The 21,631-nt window shown below is 45.0% G+C and overlaps 1 protein-coding gene across 1 annotated transcript; it reads left to right on the top strand.

Moving 5' to 3' along the window:
- Positions 1–3,809: 3,809 nt before the first annotated feature.
- Positions 3,810–19,249, top strand: CFAP20 (cilia and flagella associated protein 20). The gene is made up of 6 exons (XM_003823711.5): positions 3,810–4,208; positions 15,905–15,984; positions 16,704–16,815; positions 17,401–17,589; positions 17,938–18,048; positions 18,812–19,249. The coding sequence occupies exons 1-6, from the start codon at positions 4,125–4,127 to the stop codon at positions 18,815–18,817; spliced, it is 582 nt and encodes a 193-aa protein (XP_003823759.1). The 5' UTR covers positions 3,810–4,124; the 3' UTR covers positions 18,818–19,249.
- The last annotated feature ends 2,382 nt before the right edge of the window (positions 19,250–21,631 follow it).

Here is a 21,631-nt window from a genome sequence, read left to right as displayed (position 1 = left end):
CTCTGGAGGCTGAAGCAGGATAATCGCTTGAACCCAGGAGGTGAAGGTTGCAGTGAGCCAAGATTGCGCCATTGCACCTTGCACTCCAGCCTGGGCAACAAGAGTGAAACTCTGTCGAAAGAAGGAGAGAGAGAGAGAGAGAGAAAGAAAATTCTCATATAGGTCCTTAAGAGGACAGGTATAAGGATGTCCATTACTGCAGGCATGGACAAATAAAATGTGGTTGGGGCACACCTGGAAAACTGAGCAGCAGTTACAAGCAATGGACTAGATGCACACTGGTACAATGGATGGATCTTAAAAGCCACAGTGCTAAAGAATGTGCTCAGTATGTGTCTATTGTATCTTTATACATATATAAATATTAGAGATGGGCTAGAGTGCAGTAGCTATTCACCATCTCCATTATAGCAGCACTGCAGCCTCTACCTCCTAGGTTCATGGGATCCTCCTGCTTCAGCCTCCCCAGTAGCTAGGACTACAAGTGAGCCCTGTGCCTGGCTTTTTTTTTTTTTTTTTTTTTTGAGTCAGAGTCTTGCTCTGTCACCCAGGCTGGAGTGCAGTGGCATGATCTCGGCTCACTGCAACCTCCACTTCTCAGGTTCAAGTGATTCTCCTGCCTCAGTCTCCCTAGAAGCTGGGACTACAGGTGCCCACGACCACACCTGGCTAATTTTTGTATTTTTAGTAGAGGTGGGGTTTCACCATGTTGACCAGGCTGGTCTCGAACTCCTGACCTCAAATGATCCACCCACCTCGGCCTCCCAAAGTGCTGGGATTGCAGGCATGAGACACTGTGCCCGGCCGGTTTTTTTTTTTCTTTGTAAAATGTGTGCTGCTTATTTTTATTTTATCTTACTTTTTTGAGACAAGTCCCACTATGTTGCCCAGGCTGGTCTCAACCTCCCAGGCTCAGGCGATCCTCCTGCCTCAGCCTCCCGGTTAGCTGAGACTTACAGGTGCCGCCACTGCGCCTGGCTGTGTCTATCTTAAAACAAAACTTACATGAATGTCTGTATGTATTTTTTAACAATTGGATGAGGAAGGGGAATGAATTAAGTCAAATAGATAGGTGAGGATGGCAAGACAGGAAGACATGAACAGACAATACACAAAAGTACACAATTATTTCTGAATAATGGCATTATGAGTGATCATAATGTTATTTTGCACAGTTTCCTCAATGAACTTAATATTACATTACATTAATCAGAAAAAAGTAAACTTGGCCGGCCGCGGTGGCTCATGCCTGTAATACCAGCTCTTTGGGAGATGGAGGGTCACAAGGTCAGGAGTTCTAGACCAGCCTGGCCAACATAGTGAAACCCTGTCTCTACTAAAAATACAAAAAATTAGCTGGGCATGGTGGTGGGCGCCTGTAGTCCCAGCTACTCAGGAGGCAGAGGCAGGAGAATTGCTTGAACCCAGGAAGTGGAGGTTGCAGTGAGCCAAGATCGCTCCATTGCACTCCAGCCCGGGTGACAGTATGAGACTCTGTCTCAAAAAAAAAAAAAAAAAAGAAGAGAGAAAAGAAAAAGAAAAAAAAGTAAACTCACATAAAATAATTAGACTCAGAACCTTTCTGAAGGGGAGCAATCACAATCTTTATTTTCCTCTATGATTATTGTTTATTTGGTTTTCTAGTTCTAGACCCAAAATTGGTCACTTTTTTCCTAGAAAATAATTTATCTCATACAGATTTTCAAGGGGGTAAAGTTGTGTGTAGCATTTGAATAATCATCATAATAACTCTTCTATAGTCAATTCTTTCTTTAATATGTCTGCTTTTCTTAACTGGAATTTTTGCCTAAGATTTTTTAACAATTTAATAAAAATCAAGGGATACATTGTTCATCAGTCTAAGGTATAGCCTCTCCAGAAATCATCCAAAAATGACAGTTTCATATAAAAAGTTTTTGACTTTCTACAGTAATAAGATTCATATATTTTCTCACTATGTCCAGAAATTCTGGCTGGATTATTTAGGGGGCTGATGTGAGGACTGAATGAGTTAATACATGCTAAGGTGTTAATATATAGTGCCTGACACATAGTAAATGTTCAACTTACTGCTATAGTGGACAAAAACTGCTAATAATGATGATATTAGCTACAGACTCCTTTTCTATCAGCCATACCACCCAGCACAGGCCTAGGCAAAAAATACAATATTTAGGTAGATGCTCAGTGACTATGTCAACATTTGAGATTTCCCTTTACACTCAAAATTTAGCTTACTTTATGTGTTTTCTAAAATATTCTAGGTATTAATTTATTAATTTATTTATTTTGAGACGGAGTCTCACTGTCACCCAGGCTGGAGTGCAGTGGCGTGATCTCAGCTCACTGCCAGTTCTGCCTCATGGGTTCACGCCATTCTCCTGTCTCAGCCTCCCGAGTAGCTAGGACTACAGGCGCCCGCCACCACGCCCGGCTAATTTTTTGTATTTTTAGTAGAGACGGGGTTTCATCGTGTTAGCCAGAATGGTCTCGATCTCTTGACCTCGTGATCCACCTGCCTCAGCCTCCCAAAGTGCTGGGATTGCAGGTGTGAGCCACCGTGCCCAGCCGTATTAATTTTTATTTTTATTTTTCAGAGACTGTGTTGCCCAGGCTGGAGTGTAGACCAGCCTGAGTTTGAGACCAGCCTGAGCAACATAGTGCAACCCTGTCTCTACAAAAACAAAAAATTAACGCAGGCATGGTGGCCCACGCTTGTAGTCAGCTACTCTGGAGACTGGGTGGAAGGATAGGCTGAGCAGGGGAGGTCGAGGCTGCAGTGAGCCATGATCGCGCCACTGCACTCCAGCCTAGGTGACAGAGCGAGATCCTGTCTCAAAAATAAATAAACAAATAAATAATAAAATAAAAATCAGCTGTTGGTTCAACTCAACTTTCTTAATTTTGTTTATGAATGTCTGCCTTTATCTTAATGTTCAGGATTATTTATTTATTTGAGACCGGGTTTCGCTCTGTCGCCCAGGCTGGAGTGCAGTGGCGTGGTCTCAGCTCACTGCAGTCTCCTCCTCCCGGGCTCAAGGGATCATCCCACCTCAGCCCCCCAAGTAGCTGGGATTACAGGCGCGCGCCACCACGCCCGGCTGATTTTTGTATTTTTTTGTAGAGGAAGGGTCTCGCTTTTTTGCCCAGGCTGGTCTTGAACTCCTGGACTCAAGCGATCCGCCTGCCTCGGCCTCCCAAGGTGCTGGGATTTCGGCCGTGAGCCACCGCGCCCGGCCTAATCATGTTCGGGCTTTCTTATTTTCTAATCAATGTATTTAAGGCGATACATTTTCCTCAGAGTGTCGCTTTGACTGCATGCCACAATGTGAATAATGACAGGCAGGGATGTATATTAGGCGCTTATCACAGTTAGTGCTGAATATTGGTTAGTTCCCTTTAACCTTATCCTGTACTTGGCCGACAAGCATTTGTTGGGCGGCCGACAAGCATTTGTTGGGCGTCCGCCCGACGCCAAGAAGCTCTTTTTCAAAGCCGCTTTCCCTGCGCAGCCCCTGTTCTCCCGCGCGGGCAACTACTCCCGGCCTGGCCGTCTCGCCCCCTCACGTCACTCACCGCCCCGCCACGTTCTCATGACACCACGCAGGTGCCAGCAACAAACTCCAGAACCCTCCGTGCCCTTCCGCTTTTCCAAAGGCATCTCTGGGACGACGGCAAGAAAAATAGTTCCTTGACAACTGAGCTCTTTTCAGGAGGAGGCGGGACCAGGCGGGACTTACAGGCGGAACGAAACGGAAGTCCGTGGTCCTGGTAACGGGATTGGGCCCCGCGCTCCCGGGGGGCGGGCTCAGATGGGCGGAGGGATTCATTTTAAGCAACGGGCGGCCCTCCGCCTCCATTGAAGGCGGGGAAATACCGCGGCGCGGGCGGTAGTTGCTGTGCTTTCCGTTCTGAGCTCGCAGCTTAGGAGCTGAAGATCGCGGACTTAGCGTTCCCGCGTCCGAGTCCGGCCATCAGTGGCTGCAGATCCGGAGGCCAGGAGCTCAACCACCCTTCTTCGGAACAGGGCCGGCCTGCTGCTGTGCCTTCGACGCTCGGTGCCTGTATCTACTCCGGGGCCTAGGTCGGCTCCGGGGGCGGCTTAGGAGAAGGCCGCCGGCGAGATGTTCAAAAACACGTTCCAGAGCGGCTTCCTCTCCATCCTCTACAGCATCGGCAGCAAGCCTCTGCAAATCTGGGACAAAAAGGTCGGGCTAGGGGCGGCGACGGGGCGGGGTGGAGGGGCTGCACCCCCTCCTCGTCCGGGGGCTGGGGACGGGGAATGGTTGTGTCGAATTGGGGCCTGGGAGAGGCCGAGAGGACGCTGCTGTGCCTTGTCCCCAGCCTGGCGGGACTGGGGCGCGAGGTGGGGGCGTCGTGTAAGCAGCGGAGGTGGTGGGGGGGGGGCGGTGCATGTGGGTGGGCGTGGCTGAGATCTAAGTGTCCTGCAGCTGTGGTGTGGTTAGGACCGCGACCCTCGCTGCTGTCTTGACTTGGTCGGTCAGTCCATTCTTTTGAGCCACTGTTTCCCCACCAATATAATGGGGTTGATGGTGCCCATCTCGTAGCATGAAATGCACGAACTTATTTGAAGGAGCTTTGGGGATGTAAAGATGAAAGGACCTGCTATTCACGGATTCCAAATATTTACTGATATCCGTTTTTGTGCCAGGCACGGTGCTGGGCACTAGACACAGAGCCTTTGTTCAGGCACCCTTACAGAGGAGCAGACAGAAAGACTCCGGCCAAGCCAGTGATGTTTAAATTGCATTCATTTGCTCCCTTCCTCCCACTGATCCCAAATAAGTCAGAATTCAGTGGCCCTTGGCACCTGCTCCACACTCACTGTGACTTGCCTGTACTATGCCCTCGGTGCCTGATTTCTCCATCAGGAAAACTGCAGAATGCTGACAGTCAAAGTCTTGTTTGGATTAATAAACTCGGAGCCAAGTACAGGCCTCATCTTTATTCAGGCATCCACTAGATGATATGTGTTTGGCCCCACGAGATGATGAATCTATTTTTTGCAGATGTGAAGAAAGATCTAGCTGTCTATGAATTGGTCTGCATTTTATTACTTTGGTATTTCGTTCTTCATGCAAATTCCCAGGCAATCAGCTGTACTATTTCTTGAATATAAGTTACGGGAGGCACTCCAATGTGAAATTTAAGTCATATTCTTAGTACTGCTCTCTGGGAGAATGGCGAGTGTGGGTATGCCGAATGCTGCTTTTTAGAGAGATGCATGTGGAATAATCTCAGTAGGATTTATTGGTAATGAAGCCAAGAATTTTGAATTTTATCTTGGAACACGTCTCTGTATTCCCTTATCCACACATGAGAGCTCTTTATGAGGGCCACATGAAGTTGGGAGAGAACATGAGCAGCTTTCTGCCTGTCACCACTAGGGAACTCTGCGTTCTGAGGGCAGCTTTTAGGATGGTGTGTTACTTTCATAAGATAGTTGAAAAATCTGAATATAATGAAGTTGGGCCTTTGTGTATGTAAAATCTGCCCATCTCTTCTCTTTCAGATGATTCTATCCACAAGCTAGAGCTAGTGCCAGAGTACAGGAAAGCAGTTCCTTAACGTTGCTGCGTTCCTGAGGTTTTTAGTTTCATGTATTTTTTCACAATGGAATAAAGCATTGTAAACTGTAAATTGCATCTGTACAAAGAGAGCCCAGGGTGCCTGGGAACTCTGTAAGGAGGTTGGCTTCCCAGCTGTCACTTGACTCAGTTATGGGCTGTCAGAAGGCATGAAGAGAGGGGGGCCCTCTGTGCCAGTGGAATTTGGAAACTGAATTGTAACAAAGTGTCAGTATAAGGCAATTGAAATCGAGAATGGGACTTGACCTAGGAGGAGAGGTTTTCAGAGCAGATAGAGAACTTACTAAAGCTGAAAGAATTCCAGTAGTAGGGAGGCCTCAGAATTTCTGTTACGAAACTTGTATCAGTTTTCCATTTTAACCCTTCTGGGCTTGATCTTGTGTGCTGTGTTTTATTTTTCAAATGCGGCTTTTTGAATAGTCAACATGTTTACCCAAGAATATAAAAGCATAGTAACCATGGTGCACCGTGTCCCTTAACAACGCCACTAGAGGTCGGATGGTACCCTAATGACATAAACACGTGTGAAAACATTGTTAAATCGATTGGCACGGTTACTTGGAGTAAATTAAACAGACATTGTGGCAAAACCTTTAGAACACTCATTTCAAGCAAAATCTTCACAACGGTAAAAGCTAATTTTGTGTTTCTAACTCTTCTTATTTAGACTCAATTGAAAAATATTTAGAATTGAGGATTTTTCCCCTCTTGGGGCAAGGGAAGGAAAGAAAAGAAAAAGGAAAGTTTGGGGCCGTATCCCTCAGCTTTGTCGTGTGTGCTTTTTCTCAGCTATGTCTGCATAAAGTGCTGGAAATTCAATCCAGTAGGGGGAACACTGGGAATTGATGTACTTATCAAAGATTTATTGAGCGACAGCTTAGTGACAGGCTTTGTGTAGACTTGGGAAGATAGAGAAAATATTTTTCCTGCTGCCAGGGACTAAGGCAAAGTTGTAATAGGGACAGAGTTTGTGGGGAGGTGAGGACTGTCTACATTTAGCTAGACTAAATGACCTTGACTTTTGCCAGTAGGTATATATTGACTGTGGTACCTATTTATAGTTATTTTTATTTCAGAAAACTTTATTGTTTTCTTTCATGAGTATATATAGAGAGAATTTCTGTTCGGTTTCTATGAAGAATCTTGAGAAATTTGGTTTGACTTTTGTTTAGGCTCTGTCTGCATAGAAGTGAACGCTGTATTCACAGTACCAGTGAATTTGCAAGCTTCCCTTTTGTGAAGACGGCTTGTTCGTTAGTGTTTGTCACACCGGCAATTTATTTGACTCTCTGAAGCTCACAGCCCCTCCCCTCCATCTCATCCTTCCAATCTCAACTTAAACATTCTTTTCATTGAGAACTTGAGTTAAGCCTCATGGGTGTGCCTGTGGCTGGCAGTTTTCTATTGTAGATCGTCCACTGGACTGCAGGTTCCTTAAGCAGAAGAACAGTACCTTACCGAAAAACCTCAATGCTAGGGCGTGGTCAGACACCTTGGATTTGCATCCTGGCTGTGCTGTGTTCCAGTTGTGTGATCTTAGCTATGTCCTTAACCATTCAGTTTTCTCGTCTATTTCTCACGTTTATGAAGATTAAATGAAGCTGTATATAAAGTCCTTAGCAACAGAGTTACAGTATATGCAGTCATGCACCACATGATGGCCTTTCAGTCAACGACAGACCTTACACATGACAGTGGTGCCATAAGATTATCATGGAGCTGAAAAATTCCTGTCGCTTAGTAACATAATAGTTGTTCGTTAAGTCAAATGCATTACTCGTGTTTGTGAGTAGGTGTAAACCAACCTACTGCACTGCCAGTCATGTAAAAGTATAGCGTATACAATGATGTTCAGTGCCTAACACTTGATGATAAATGACTATGTTACTGGCTTATGTATTTACTATACTCTTTATCATTATTTTATTGTATTTTATCTTTCTGAGACAAGGTCTTGCTGTTGCCCAGGCTGGAATGCAGTAGTGCAATCAGGGCTCACTGCAGTCTCCATCTCCTGGGCTCAAGCAATCCTCCCACCTCAACCTCCCAAGTAGCTGGGACGTATTTTTGTAGAGACGGGGTTTCTCCATGTTGCTCAGGCTGGTCTTGAATTCCTATGCTCAAGCAGTCCTCCTGCCTCAGCCTCCCAAAGTGCTAGAATTACAAGCATGAGTTCCCGTGCCTGGCCTTATAATTTTAGAATGTACTCCTACTTAACAACAAGAACAAAAAGTTAACTGTAAAATAACCTTAGGCAGGTCCTTCAGGAGATATTTCAGAAGAAGGCAGTGTTGTCATAGGAGATGACAGCGCCATGTGCATTATTGCTCCTGCAGACCTTCCAGTGGGACAGCATGTGGAGGTGGAGACTGTGATTGATGTTAATGATCCTGACCCTGTGCGGGCCTGGGCTCATGTGTGTGTTTGTGTCTTAGTTTTTAACAAAAAAGTTTAAAAAGTTAAAAAAAGAAATAGGAAAAACCTTATGGAATAAAGATATATAGAAAGAAAATATTTTTGTGCAGTTGAACATTGTGTTTTAAGCTAAGTGTTATTACAAAATAGTCTAAAAGTTTTTAAAATTTTTAAAGTTTATAAAGTAAAAAAGTTCCAGTAAGCCAAGGTTAATTTATTATTGATGAAAGAAAAATATTTTTAATAAATTTAGTGTAGTCTGGCCAGGCACAGTGGCTCATGCCTGTAATCCCAGCACTAACTAAATAACTAAATAAAATAAATGTATTGTAGCATAAGTGTATTGTGTTTACAAAGTGTTCAGTAATGTCCTAGGCCTTCACATTCACTCACCACTCACTCACTGACTCAACCCAGAGCAACTTCCAGTCCTGCATGCTCCACTCATGGCCAGTGCCCTATCCAGTTGTGTCACTTTTTATCGTTTATACAGTACTGTACCTTTTCTATGTTTAGACACACAAATACTTACCATTATGTTACAGTTGCCTACAGTATTCAGTACAGTAGTATGCTGTACAAATTGTAGCCTAGGGGCAATAAGCTATACCATATGGCCCGGGTGTGTAGGATGTTGTACTGTCTAAGTTTGTGTAAGTACACTCTGATATTCACACAGCCATGGAACTGCCTAATGAGGCATTTCTCAGAACGTAATCCCATCCTTAAGCAATGTATGACTGTAGTTAGTACTTTATAAGTAATGACATATAGTATTAAATATGGCAGGGACTGAGGAATTTGCTCAAAACTAAAATAAGATGTTTGAACCTAGCCCACCATCCAGATTTCTAGGAATAGGAAGTACTGTAAAACCAGACTCCTGAAATGAGAAGAATTTAGTTGTTGCACCGTGGCTCGCCCAGCCCTAAGCCCTTAATGTGGCTCTAAGGCCACATAACCCATGCTCTGGCACCTGCTTCACTCGTTCTCCAGGCGGGACTCACTTCACCCGGTTCCCCCTCTTAGTAGTAGCCTCCTACTGAATTGAAGGAAGTCCTGTTCTCTCACCTTCAAGCTTTTGCACTTCCTGGTCCTTCTGCTGGGTGCTGCCCCTCACCACCCCACAAGCCTCACTCCCATTTTTTCATTAGGCTCCAGTCACAGTTCAAAGGCCTTTCTCAGAGTGACCTTCCTTGACTCTTCAGGGTAAGTTAATTTACTTCTTTCTTATCACACTTGACATTATTAGCTTCTTAAGGTCTGTATTCCTGGCTATACAGTTTCCTGATAGAAGCTTTTGTAAGTTTCTAAACCAACAGCTTAGAAGAAATTAGGGGTTTCTTTAATGTTACCTTGACATCTGGGACCAGCAAATCTTATATTTATTAAAAGACTCTTACGTTTAATGTAAACATTACTTCTGGTTGTAAGGAAAATACCAGGAGGTTCTGTTCCCACTTATACTTGTGTAAAACATGCTATAATTTTCAGTCTTTTTTTTTTTTTTTTTTTTTTTTTAGACAGAGTCTTGCTCTGTCCCCCAGGCTGGAGTGCAGTGGCACGATCTCGGCTCACTGCAGGCTCCACCTCCTGGGTTCACGCCATTCTCCTGCCTCAGCCTCCGGAGTAGCTGGGACTACAGGCGCCCGCCACCACGCCCAGCTAATTTTTTGCATTTTTAGTAAAGATAGGTTTTCACCGTGTTAGCCAGGATGGTCTCGATCTCCTGACCTCGTGATCCGCCTGCCTTGGCCTCCCAAAGTGTTGGGATTACAGGCGTGAGCCACTGCGCCCAGCCAATTTTCGGTCTTAATGGTAGTATCCTGGCCGGGCGCAGTGGCTCACGCCCGTAATCCCAGCACTTTGGGAGGCCAAGGCGGGCTGAGGTCAGGAGTTCAAGACCAGCCTGACCAACATGAAGAAATCCCGTCTCTACTAAAAATACAAAAGTTAGCCGGGCATGGTGGCACATGCCTGTAATCCCAGCTACTCGGGAGGCTGAGGCAGGAGAATCACTTGAACCCGGGAGGTGGAGGTTGCGGTGAGCCGAGATGGTGCCATTGCGCTCCAGCCTGGGCAACAAAAGCAAAACTTTGTCTCAAAAAAAACAAGATAGTATCCTAAAAGTACATGAGATGAGATTGCATTAATTCATGAAAACGCCTTTGTCTGTCTTTCCTGTCACCCTGTCTTTCTCTCAGCTGCTGCTGTTTCTCCCCTACTCCAAGACTAAATATTAGACCAGAGTCTTCTGCTGTTGTTGCTGGATAGTGTTAGATTCCCATGTCCTGTTCTAATTTTAAAAATAAAGTCTCTCTTCAGAAAAAATTTCCTACATTCTAGTTTTTAGTTAGCACGCCTTGTTGATAAAAATTAAATTGATGCTGTTTTCAGTAGTAGAATTGAGTGTATTTGGACATAAAGGTGGTAAAACTTTTTTTCTGACTTGGAGAATGTTCTTCATTATTCTGAGTCAGGTTTTACTGTAATTGAACGAAGACATGGTTTTTTGGTTTTGTTTTTCTTTTTTTTTGAAACAGAGTCTCGCTCTGTCACCCAGGCTGGAGTGCAATGGCACAATCTCAGCTTACTGCAACCTCCTCTTTCTGGATTCAACCAATTCTCCTGCCTCAGCCTCCTGAGTAGCTGGGATTACAGGCATGCGCTACCACGCCCAGCTAATTTTTTTGTATTTTTAGTAGAGATGGGGTTTCACATGTTGCCCAGGCTGGTCTCAAACTCCTGATCTCAGGTGATCCGCCCACCTCAGCCTCCAAAAGTGCTGGGATTACAGGCGTGAGCCACCGCGCCCGTCCGAAGACATGGGTTTTAATTACACTTGCCTTTTCTTAGCTGTGCACATAATTGTCCTTACGCTGACTTAGGGGTTGTTGGTGTATGCCCAGAGTTGCTTGCCTGCTGTCTGGATAGCCCCTGTCAAGTACAGCGAAGGGAGTGAAGCCTTTGACCCTTGGAGCCTGGGAGTCTGAGTCGGAGCTATGCTCAGTTCTCCCCACAGGGGTCTCCCTCTGCCTAATTTCTGTGTGGGAACCCAGCCCTTAACCCAGTGCAGGAACTTTCCTGCTGAAATGGACAGCTCTAATGGTTTAATGTAAATTAGAGCATGTGTCATTAAAGCTAGGATGCCAGATGGCTGAGGGTTCAGCTGCCTGCCAGGCTGAGTGGGTGGGGCCAGAAAAATGAAAGTTGGGGGAGGGAATGGCTACAACTCATGTTATTTTTAAAACAGTCATAGAAATACAGCATCCACCAGCTCCCTCCCTATCCCAGTAGTAGTATTTTTTTTTTCCCTCAGCTTGACCCACCTCCCTGAGGCTTACATTGCGGGGAGGGAGAGAAATCGGTGTTCTTTATTAGTTGCCCTAGCAACCATGGAAAGCCTGGGAGAGTGATTGTAAGACTGGCCTGAAGCTTTGGTCACCTCTGTTGTCTGCAGAGGCAGAGAACCATTATGATCTGTAATTGCCAGTAACTGGATTCTGAAGCTCTTTGAGTATCTCCAGCTCATGGGCAGGGGAGGGGAAATTAATGAAATAAAACAATATTGGCTTTAGATTTTTATTTATTTATTTATTTATTTTGAGGAATAAAGCACTCATAGGCCACACTTTGATAGTGGGAATGTGTCATGAATGAAAAAGAATTAACAAATCAAAAACAGTCGGCTCTTTGTGATCTAGAGAGGGACAGAACATGTTAAAACCTGCTTCCGCCATGAGCAATAAATGCTGAGCAGTTCATTTTATCTTCATCCCAAAGCCACGCCTGCCCAGTGACCTCTGAACTGGAAGGAGCTAAGGAAAGGACGCTGATACTTTCTGAGACATGTATCTTCCTGTATGCCGTTGTCAGAAGCTGGTTTTAGGAGACGGTTGCTTTCCTGGAAGACCTTTATAATATTAGGCAATGACAGCCACATGGCCAGGGTGGTGGGGAGCCTTTGCCCCAAATTGCCTGTCGCCTCTACCCTTTGATCCTAGTTTTAGAGCCTAGAGAAGAGGCTTTGGGAAATTACCCTCTAATGCACATATCTGATTGATCGCCCTTACCACCTCCACGCTACTCTTTTCCAGTGAGTTTGTATTTGCAGCCCTTTAAACTTAATAAAGGAGAAAAATCACAATTCACTAACAAATCCACTTAATTTGATTTCAAACCTCTGGAGACTTTTCACATGGGGATACTTGTGTTTTTCTTCATCGGGGGTTAAACAGTCTCTTGGGGAAAAGCTCTGTTTAGTTTGTCTTACCACCAGCCAGGTTCAAAATCTAGAGAGACTGATGGGCATTCCTTCAACAAAGTTGCCTTGACCCCTCCAAGTTCCCTTGTTTTGTGGAATACATTCATTCATTTTGTAAAACTTAAATTTGTGAGTGTGTTTGTTATCTAGTAACACTGGGAGAAAAATAAATCTCTTTAGTAATTTATTGAAAATCCAACTAAAAGTTAGCTTGCCTCTGGGCAGAAGTGCAGGAATACTACAGTCTGTCCAGCTTCCAGCCTGCATTGGCTTCTGTGTGCATTGTACAGCTTTGTTTTCTTCTGTAAAGACCTGAATAGGTCATATCTGCTGGAGTTCCAGGGAAGTCGTAAACTTTGAGATGGGCAGAAGGCAGATTCCCTAACATTTTCTCCCTGTGAGATCTGGCTGGTCTTTCTGGAACTGAGGGAGGCCTCTTGTTGACTCTGGCCAGAGAGAGCTTGAGGGATGTGAAATTTGAGGGCATGCTTTAAATAAGGGTGGATCAATAGCAACATGTTGCTTTTTAGCAATAGCAGTTTTCAGGCCCAAGTTACTTCTTAATCCTGTCAATTTAACTGTCTATTTGATCTTTGCAGTTTGTCCCGTTTTAAAGAATGGTTATGTTATTGAGAATAATTAGTGGTGTGTTATAAAAGTAGTGTTTGCATCTTGTTGGAATACTGCCAGCTCTTATCAGTAGGGCTGCTCGCATTAGTTGGAAATGATTTCTTCATTAATTCCTTCTTCACTGAATCTGCCTGGTTTTCCACAGAAAATATAGGAGGAATATTGCCACTTAGGTTGGGAACATTAGATGGCGAATGAGGTGGGCAGTAGTGGCGTGTTCTGCACAGACCCAAGCCTTTGTGCTCTTAATCTCCTTGGAAAGGGGCCCAGAATTCAAAGCAGGAGGGCATTGAACATTGCCAGCTTTGTTTGAGAATCGTTTCAATGTGACGTTTTGTGTCTTGAGAGCCTAAGAAATGCTCCATTGGCAGGGATTGGGGTCCCGTCTAGCCCAGTATTCTGTCTCTGACAATGGGCACCCATTTGTGGAAGCATTCTTCATGCTGGCGGCCCTGTGGGCTTTGTGATATGCCCCAGCATCTCTGGCTTCCTATAATAGTCCACGGGGGATGTGTTATCCAGGAATTTTTAAAACCCTCCTTGAACCTATTCATATGTGCCAGCTCTTAGGGTGACAGATTCCAGAAGTCAGCAAATATTTGAACGCTTAGTTTATGGCTAGCACTGTGCTAAGCATTGTCGAAGATAGAAATGATGCTTCATAACTGGTCTTGGCTCTTGCTTGAGCTTATTCTTTTTTAAGGAGACAAGACTTGGTTGCAGTTTTGGAAAAGGTGGGCAGTGACATCAGATGTCACCTTTAGAACACCAGGCAGACCATGAGTGGATCAGACTCACAGTGACAGAGCTCACAGAGACTAATGTCTAAAAACAGAAACATATTATTAATAATTTATGTTGAAAAATAAAACTACCAGACCCAACACTGATTTATCCCCATATGCAAGTCTAATAGCCAAATTGTAATCAGCAGGCTGATGAGTGAACAAGAGGAGCTTTAGTCAGTGTGATTGAGTCATTGATTATGGCAGCCTAACACAGCCCTTTCCACGAAGAAAGACCGTATGTTTGTCTTTCTGATGTCTCCTGTTCTAAACCTAGTTGATCTTTTTCATATGTTATTCCATTCAGCCCTAATAGTCCAGCCTTGTTTTTTTGTTTGTTTGTTCATTTTTGAGACAGGATCTCACTCTGTCGCCCAGGCTTGAGTACAGTGGCACAATCACGGCTCACTGCAGCCTCGACCTCCCAGGCTCAGGTTATCCTCCCACCTCAGCCTCCTGAGGAACTGAGACTATAGGCACGTGCCACTACACCTGGCTAATTTTTTGTAGAGATGGGGTTTCATCATGTTGTCCAGACTGGTCTTGAACTCCTGAGCTCAAGCAATTCTCTCGCCTCGGCCTCCCAAAGTGCTGGGATTACAAGCGTGAACCACCATGCCTGACCCCAGCCATGTTTTTTTGTTTTTTTTTTGTTTTGTTTTTTTGTTTTTTTGAGATAGGGTCTTGCTCTGTCACCTACTCCTCTAGGCTGGAGTGCAGTGGCACAAACACAGCTCATTGCAGCCTGGACCTCCTGGGCTCAAGTGATCCTCCCACCTTAGCCTCCCAAGTAGTTGGGACTATAGGCGCACTACAGGTGCACGCCACCACACCTGGCTAATTTTTTGTAGAAACAATGTCTTACTATGTTGCCCAAGCTGATCTTGAACTCCTGAGCTCAAGCTATCCTCCTGCCTCGGCCTCCCAAAGTGCTGGGATTACAGGCATGAGCCACTGTGCCTGGCCCCAGCCCTGTTTTGAAAGTGCCTTTGCATATCTCTGTTCTGTCCATATTAGTTGCTTAAAAGTTTAATGCTTGAAGATAATTGTTCTTTCCTAAATATTTTGAGAGGAGGAATCTGTATTGAGTATTGATTCCTCCCCATCATCTACCTCCTACATATGCAGCAAACAATACAAAACAATGTAGGATGAGGTGCTAAATTATGTCGTCTAGACAACATGAGCCAGAAAAACAAATCAGAGAAAAGAGAGGTCAGTGTGGGCTGAAAATGCTAAAGAAGGCATCTGTGTGTGGCACAGATGGGAATTGAATTCCTGTAGAAAATTAGGGAAAAGCAGATAGAGAAGCATGAAGCAGGATAACTCCAGGGGAGGAATGCTTTCACTTTTTATTGCTGCCCTCCTCAGTAACACTCAGCTTTTCTTTGGCTTTTCTGGCCAAAGAAATATACAAGGCAGGACGGGCGCAGGGCCCATGCCTGTAATTCCAGCACTTTGGGAGGCCAAGGCAGGTGGATCACAAGGTCAGGAGTTCGAGACCAGCCTGGCCAACATGGTGAAACCCCGTCTCTACTAAAGATACAAAAAAAAAAATCAGCTGGGCATGGTGCTGCACGCTTATAATCCCAGCTACTCAGGAGGCTGAGGCAAGAGAATCGCTTGAACCTGGAAGGCAGAGGTTGCGGTGAGCCAAGATCGCGCCATTGCACTCCAGCCTGGGTGACAGGGCGAGACTCCGTCTCAGAAAAAAGAAAAAAGAAAGAGAAAGAAAGAAATCTACGAGGCAGTATGAGGCAGTGGAAAGGCTGCTGAATCCTTAGTCTCCTACTTAGGGTTTGGCATTTGCAGTTCCGGGGTGCCAATGTCCACATTTGTAAAATGGAAACAGTATCACCTGCCTTGTTATTTTTATTGTGTGAGGCTTAAGTGAGAAGGGAATGTGTGTGATATTCCTGGTGCATAGTAGGCATTCAGTAGATATTAGCTGAATCTAAATTGAGTTGATGTATTTGGGGAGAAGTTTCCCCAGATTTAGGGATTGCCAAGTTACCTGGGATTCCCTTGGTGGTTGGTGTGACCCTGTCTAGAGGTAATAGCTTGGCTTACTTACATATAAGCTTCAGTGTGCTGTGTCACAAATTTCTTTGTACGCCTCTTGGGCTACCGTGGTTTTCTTTAAATAGTCCTATTCAGCCTTGTCAGATATTTCAGTACTAATCGAATTTTCTTTCTTGTAGGTACGGAATGGCCACATCAAAAGAATCACTGATAATGACATCCAGTCCCTGGTGCTAGAGATTGAAGGGACAAATGTAAGGTAGGTTGCCACCTCTGTTCTCCCAGAGACACCATATACTAGGGAGGCAGTACGTCATAGAGGTTAATAGCACAGACTGCAGAGTCAGAGTGCCGGATGTGAGTCCATCTCTGCCACTTAGAGCTTACCATGGGCAAGTTACTGAATCCCCCAGACCTTAGCATACTCATCTCTACAATGGGCAGAATAATAGTACATTTTCCTTATAGGGTTATTGCGAGGAGTAAATAAATGAATATATATAAAACACGTAAAGCCTTGCTTAGCACATAGTAAGCACGATGTCAGTATTAGCTATATTATTAACCAAAGCGTGTGTTGGGGTGGGGAGTGGGCAGTGTTGTACAGCTCATCCAGTGGGTGGACAGTGTGGTTTTCAGTGCCATAGAGGTCTCAGTTTTGGTTTTCTGTCATTCGATGGCTCCCCTGGACCAGAATTGAGGTCTTCTCTCACTGGAGGAGCTTCTAAGATCCACTGTCTGGCTTTGTTTTTCAGATATTTTATTGCTGCTGTCTAGTCCTGTGTTAAGCTTTTGTTTCTGGGTCCAGCGTTTGTTAAAGCAGCCGCTGACTTAGGGCTGAGGGATTCACTGGGTGGCGTGTCTGAATCTTTTAGATCTGCTTTCCAGTGTATCCTCTTGGACCGTGTGTTATTGTTGTGCATACCACAAAGGAAGAGAGTCCAGGAGTGTGTTTATTAGTATTTCCTCTCTCTACAGCACCACATATATCACATGCCCTGCAGACCCCAAGAAGACGCTGGGAATTAAACTTCCTTTCCTTGTCATGATTATCAAAAACCTGAAGAAGTATTTTACCTTCGAAGTGCAGGTAAGTATGTGTACATGGATGTGTCCACTCTTGGCTATACCAAAGAGATAGCCTTTGAACTGATGGGAAAAAGTGGCCCTACAAAGTATCTTTATCCTTTTGCATGTATTCTTTTCTGCTTCTAGTATAAGCCCAGTGCAGTCCTTGTTATGTAAATTTGATATTAGTAATAAAATTTAATGCCAGGTTTTTAAAGAAACAGCACCTAGAAAACCTAGTAATTTCAAAGTGTCAGAGTTAGCATGGTATCCATTTGGGGAGTGATTATTTAATAGTGGGTGGCTGTTCTGTTTTAGTATTTCTGATTTTTCAAAAGGAAGAACATTTATATACTCTATGGTCTGAGAGCCTGCTGACTGTGTTATATGTCATAAGCAGCTGGTGTTGTCTTGGCAACAAACAAGATAAACTTGCTACTTCCGGGCCATCTGCATGCAGTGTATGACCTGTGTCTGGTCTGTTTATTTTCCTCTAAGTCTCAGCCTTGGGAAAGCAAGCTGTGGGAATTCAGGTCCTTGTCTGGACAAGGTTGTGTGCTTCTTCCAAGACAGAGCTAGTGTGATGCTTCTTCTCTGTATTTCACAGGTACTAGATGACAAGAATGTGCGTCGTCGCTTTCGGGCAAGTAACTACCAGAGCACCACCCGGGTCAAACCCTTCATCTGCACCATGCCCATGCGGCTGGATGACGGCTGGAACCAGATTCAGTTCAACTTGCTAGACTTCACACGGCGAGCATACGGCACCAATTACATCGAGACCCTCAGAGTGCAGGTACTGCTCCTTTCCCAGATAGAGCCCTGGGTTGGGGATAGGGCACACTGCGTCTAATATTGGCTTGTGGCCCACGTAGCAGAACAGTGTGGGTTTCTGGCTTCAGTTGCCACACTGTCCAGGGAGCTTTGGCCTCACAAAGGTCCAGGAAATATTCAGAAGTCGGGTCAGGTATAGAGGTGAATGCAGCAAGTAAGACCTCCCTCTTGCCAGAATCCATCCCTAAGACAAGCCAAGGAGATGCTGGAGATGACGCGTTTCCAGTCCTGGAAGAGGGCCTCTAGAAGATTCAGGAAAAGGGGGAGAACAGTCACATTTTGCCTCTCAAAAGAAGCATTGCCTTGACAGATCCATGCAAATTGTCGCATCCGACGGGTTTACTTCTCAGACAGACTCTACTCAGAAGATGAGCTGCCGGCAGAGTTCAAACTGTATCTCCCAGTTCAGAACAAGGCAAAGGTAAGCCAGTCTTCCCCAGAGGAAGGCCCACCAGTGAGTGGGGGGAGCTGTGTTCCTGGAAGGTGCTCTGGTCTAAGAATTCAGCTGCAGAGCCTCTCTGTGTTGACACTTTGGGGTGCCTTTATATCGCAAGATCTTAGGTCTCCTTCCAGCACTGAATCAGGAATGCTCCTGTGAAATGCTCTGTTACTGCTGTTTCCCCTCTCCATGGTGAGAGGGGATGAGGCTCACAGAACTTCAGAAAATATCTTAACTTTTTTTTTTTTTTGAGATGGAGTCTTGCCCTGTTGCCCAGGCTAGAGTGCAGTGGCACGATCTCAGCTCACTGCAACCTCTGCCTTCCAGGTTCAAGGGATTCTTGTGCCTCAGGCTCCTGAGTAGCTGGGATTACAGGCGCCTGCCACCATGCCCAACTAATTTTTAATTTTTATAGAGACGGGGTTTCACCATGTTGGCCAGGCTGGTCTCAAACTCCTGACCTCAAGTGATCCGCCTGCCTCGGCCTCCCAAACTGCTGGGATTACAGGTGTGAGCCACCGTGCCCAGCCCCATCTTAACTCTTAATCAGCCCAAAAGTATTATCAGCTGATAGGTCCCTGCTAACACAAGGGTGGGTGCTTCCCTGCCTGTGTGCTGCAGATGTGTGTCCATTCTCCACAGTCACTGTCCACTCAAGTGTCACCAGAGGCAGGGGGCCTGTGACACTGACCATCTATTTTCTAGTAACTTAAACTGATGCCACTTCTCTGTTTTTTCCCTTCAGCAATAACTGGAATTGTGACTCGAGGGATAGACCCTGGATGTGACTCTTCTTTTTAAAAGGAAACTATGTGGAGGACGATGCAAAAACATATTTATCTTAGTTTGCTCTGCTGTAGTTCTGTTATTTATACTTGGTGTTGCTTGTCATGGACACCGGTGAACATGCCGTAACTCTGCGACTGCATTGTAAGTGCAGTGGGGGTAAGCAGTCCTGTGAGTGGCGCATGAACGCTGGAGCTTATTCCGCCGCCTGCCCCAGTGTGGGGGAAGATACCTTTACCATGAACTTACAGAATTAAAGATGGCCCATAAGGAATTCCAGACCAATATTTCTTCCTGCGGTTTATTCTATGTTTTATATATTATCTAAATATATGTATATGCTGTGTCATACTCATAATCTGGAAATGAATAAAATGATATATTCCTGGTTTGTAAATTTGTTCCTAGTTTGTCTTTTTTCATGGTGATGTTTCTGTTTCCTTTGTGATATGAAAAGAGAACTATTTCCATTGAACATCTTATACGTTTCATGCTGTGAAATGTCTTGTATTAAGTATCTAAAGAACAAGACATATTATGCAGCTGACCCTTGAACAGCACAGGTTTGAACTGTGCGGGTCCATTTATATGAGGATTTTCTTCCACCTCTGCCACCCCTGAGACAACAAACCAGTCCCTCCTCCTCTCCCTCCACCTCCTCCTCTTCCCCTCCTCATCAATGTGAAGACAACAATGATGAAGACCTTTATGATGATCCACTTAATGAATAGTAAATATATTTTCTCTTCTTTATGATTTTCTTAATAACGTTTTCTGTAGCCTACCCTATTGTGAGAATACAAAATACAGTATGTAATTCATACAAAATACGTGTTGAATGGCTGTTTATATTATCAGTAAGGGTTCTAGTCAACAGAAGGCTGTAGTAGTTAAGCTTTGGGAGAGTCAAAAGTTATACATAGATTTTTGCATAAGGGGGTCGGTGCCTCTAACCTCTGAGTTGTTCAAGGGTCAACTGTATAAACTGGTTCAGAACAACTTTAAAGACTAAATGGGGAAAAAAAAATAGTATGTGACCAGTGGAATCATCTTGCTAGGGGTTGGGTCCTAGGTTGAGCTTAAGACAGAATGACATAGTCTAAGTTGCACCTAAAGCATTGGAGCAGATCACCATTTCTCTATTTGAGTTCCCGCTGAAGTACTACTGGCCTTGAATGTAGGGACTTAAAGAAAAATGTTTCTTTTTTTGAAACGGAGTCTCACTCTGTCGCCCAGGCTGGAGTGCAGTGGCAACATCGCAGCTCACTGCAAGCTCCTCCTGGGTTCACACCATTCTCCTGCCTCAGCCTCCTGAGTAGCTGGGATTACAGGCGCCCGCCACCACGCCCGGCTAATTTTTTTCTATTTTTAGTAGAGACGGAGTTTCACGGTGTTAACCAGGATGGTCTTGATCTCCTGACCTCATGATCCGCCCGCCTCGGCCTCCCAAAGTGCTGGGATTACAGGCGTGAGCCACTGCGCCCGGCCAGAAAAATGTTTCTTTAAACGCTGGAATCGCATGAGGGAACTGGAACCTTACACCACTTTTCCCACTGTGCTTATTCTGGGCAGATGCCTGTTGAGTGGAATGACACTGGCACTATTGCATGCTTTTTTCTTTTTTTCTTTTCTTTTTTTTTTTGGTTAGGCACAGATGAATTTGCAAAAGTTAAGCACTGGATATGATACAACTCTACCACATGCAACATTTCTGAGGGGAAAGCAATTTGAGGGCAGAGAAAAGCACTTATCAGCATCCCCCTATTAGGTGGTGTCCTATATGATCTTGAAGGACACACAACTAATACAGTGATTACCTGGGCAGAATGATTTTGTTGTGTTTTTTTAAATCACTTGTCTACTTTCTTCTGCTATTAAAAAAAACAATGTTTTTGGCCAGGCGTGGTGGCTCACACCTGTAATCCCAACACTTTGGGAGGCCAAGGCAGGCGGATCACTTGAGGTCAGGAGTTTGAGACCAGCCTGGCCAACATGGTGAAACCCCATCTCTACCAAATATAAAAAATTAGCTGGGTGTGGTGGCGCGCTTCTGTAATCCCAGCTGCTTGGGAGGCTGAGGCAGGAGAATTGCTTGAACCTGGGAGGCAGAGGTTGCAGTGAGCTGAGATAGTGCCACTGTACTCCAGCCTGGGTAACAGCAAGACTCTATCTCAAAAAAAAAATTTTTTTTTGAAAGACATTTTTGTAATAAAAATTTCAAAGTTAATGCAAGAGCAAAAGGCTATTCCAGATTCTGTGCCCTCCCCAGTCACTCCCCGGGGTTTGCTGTCATTGCACAGACTGGAATTGTGGGCACCTGCCATTTTGACTTTGGTTAGAGGTAAAAACATTAAGTTCTGGGATTTGTCATTACCATTGCTGCCTTCTGAGAAGTTAAATGGCAGGAAGCACGCTTTCCCCACATCCGTATCCTCCAGAGTATGCTGTGGGGAAGCATGGCCAAGTCTCTGAGGAGGCAGGGGCTACAGGAGGTGGAGAAGTGGAGGGGAGGGTGCTCCACAGCTACCTGATGAGACAGTTGTCAAGTGCCTGAAACTCAGGTGGGCGCAGTTAAGACAACTTTCCCCTTTTTCCTTCTGCCAGTGACCAGCCTGGAGCCACCTTCTGGAGGATGCTGCCCCTCTCCTTTGAGTCCCTAGTCATCAGCATCACAGAACACACCCCCTCAGCCCAGGTGACAGAGCCTGCTCTTGCAGGGCCAACTCTGGTCAAAACTGAACGTCGTCCTGCTTCCCTGTGCTTAGCATGTCAGCATCCC

This window comes from Pan paniscus, chromosome 18, assembly GCF_029289425.2.
Source record: "Pan paniscus chromosome 18, NHGRI_mPanPan1-v2.0_pri, whole genome shotgun sequence".
Lineage (NCBI taxonomy): Eukaryota > Metazoa > Chordata > Mammalia > Primates > Hominidae > Pan > Pan paniscus.
This window is presented reverse-complemented; position numbering and strand designations above follow the sequence as displayed.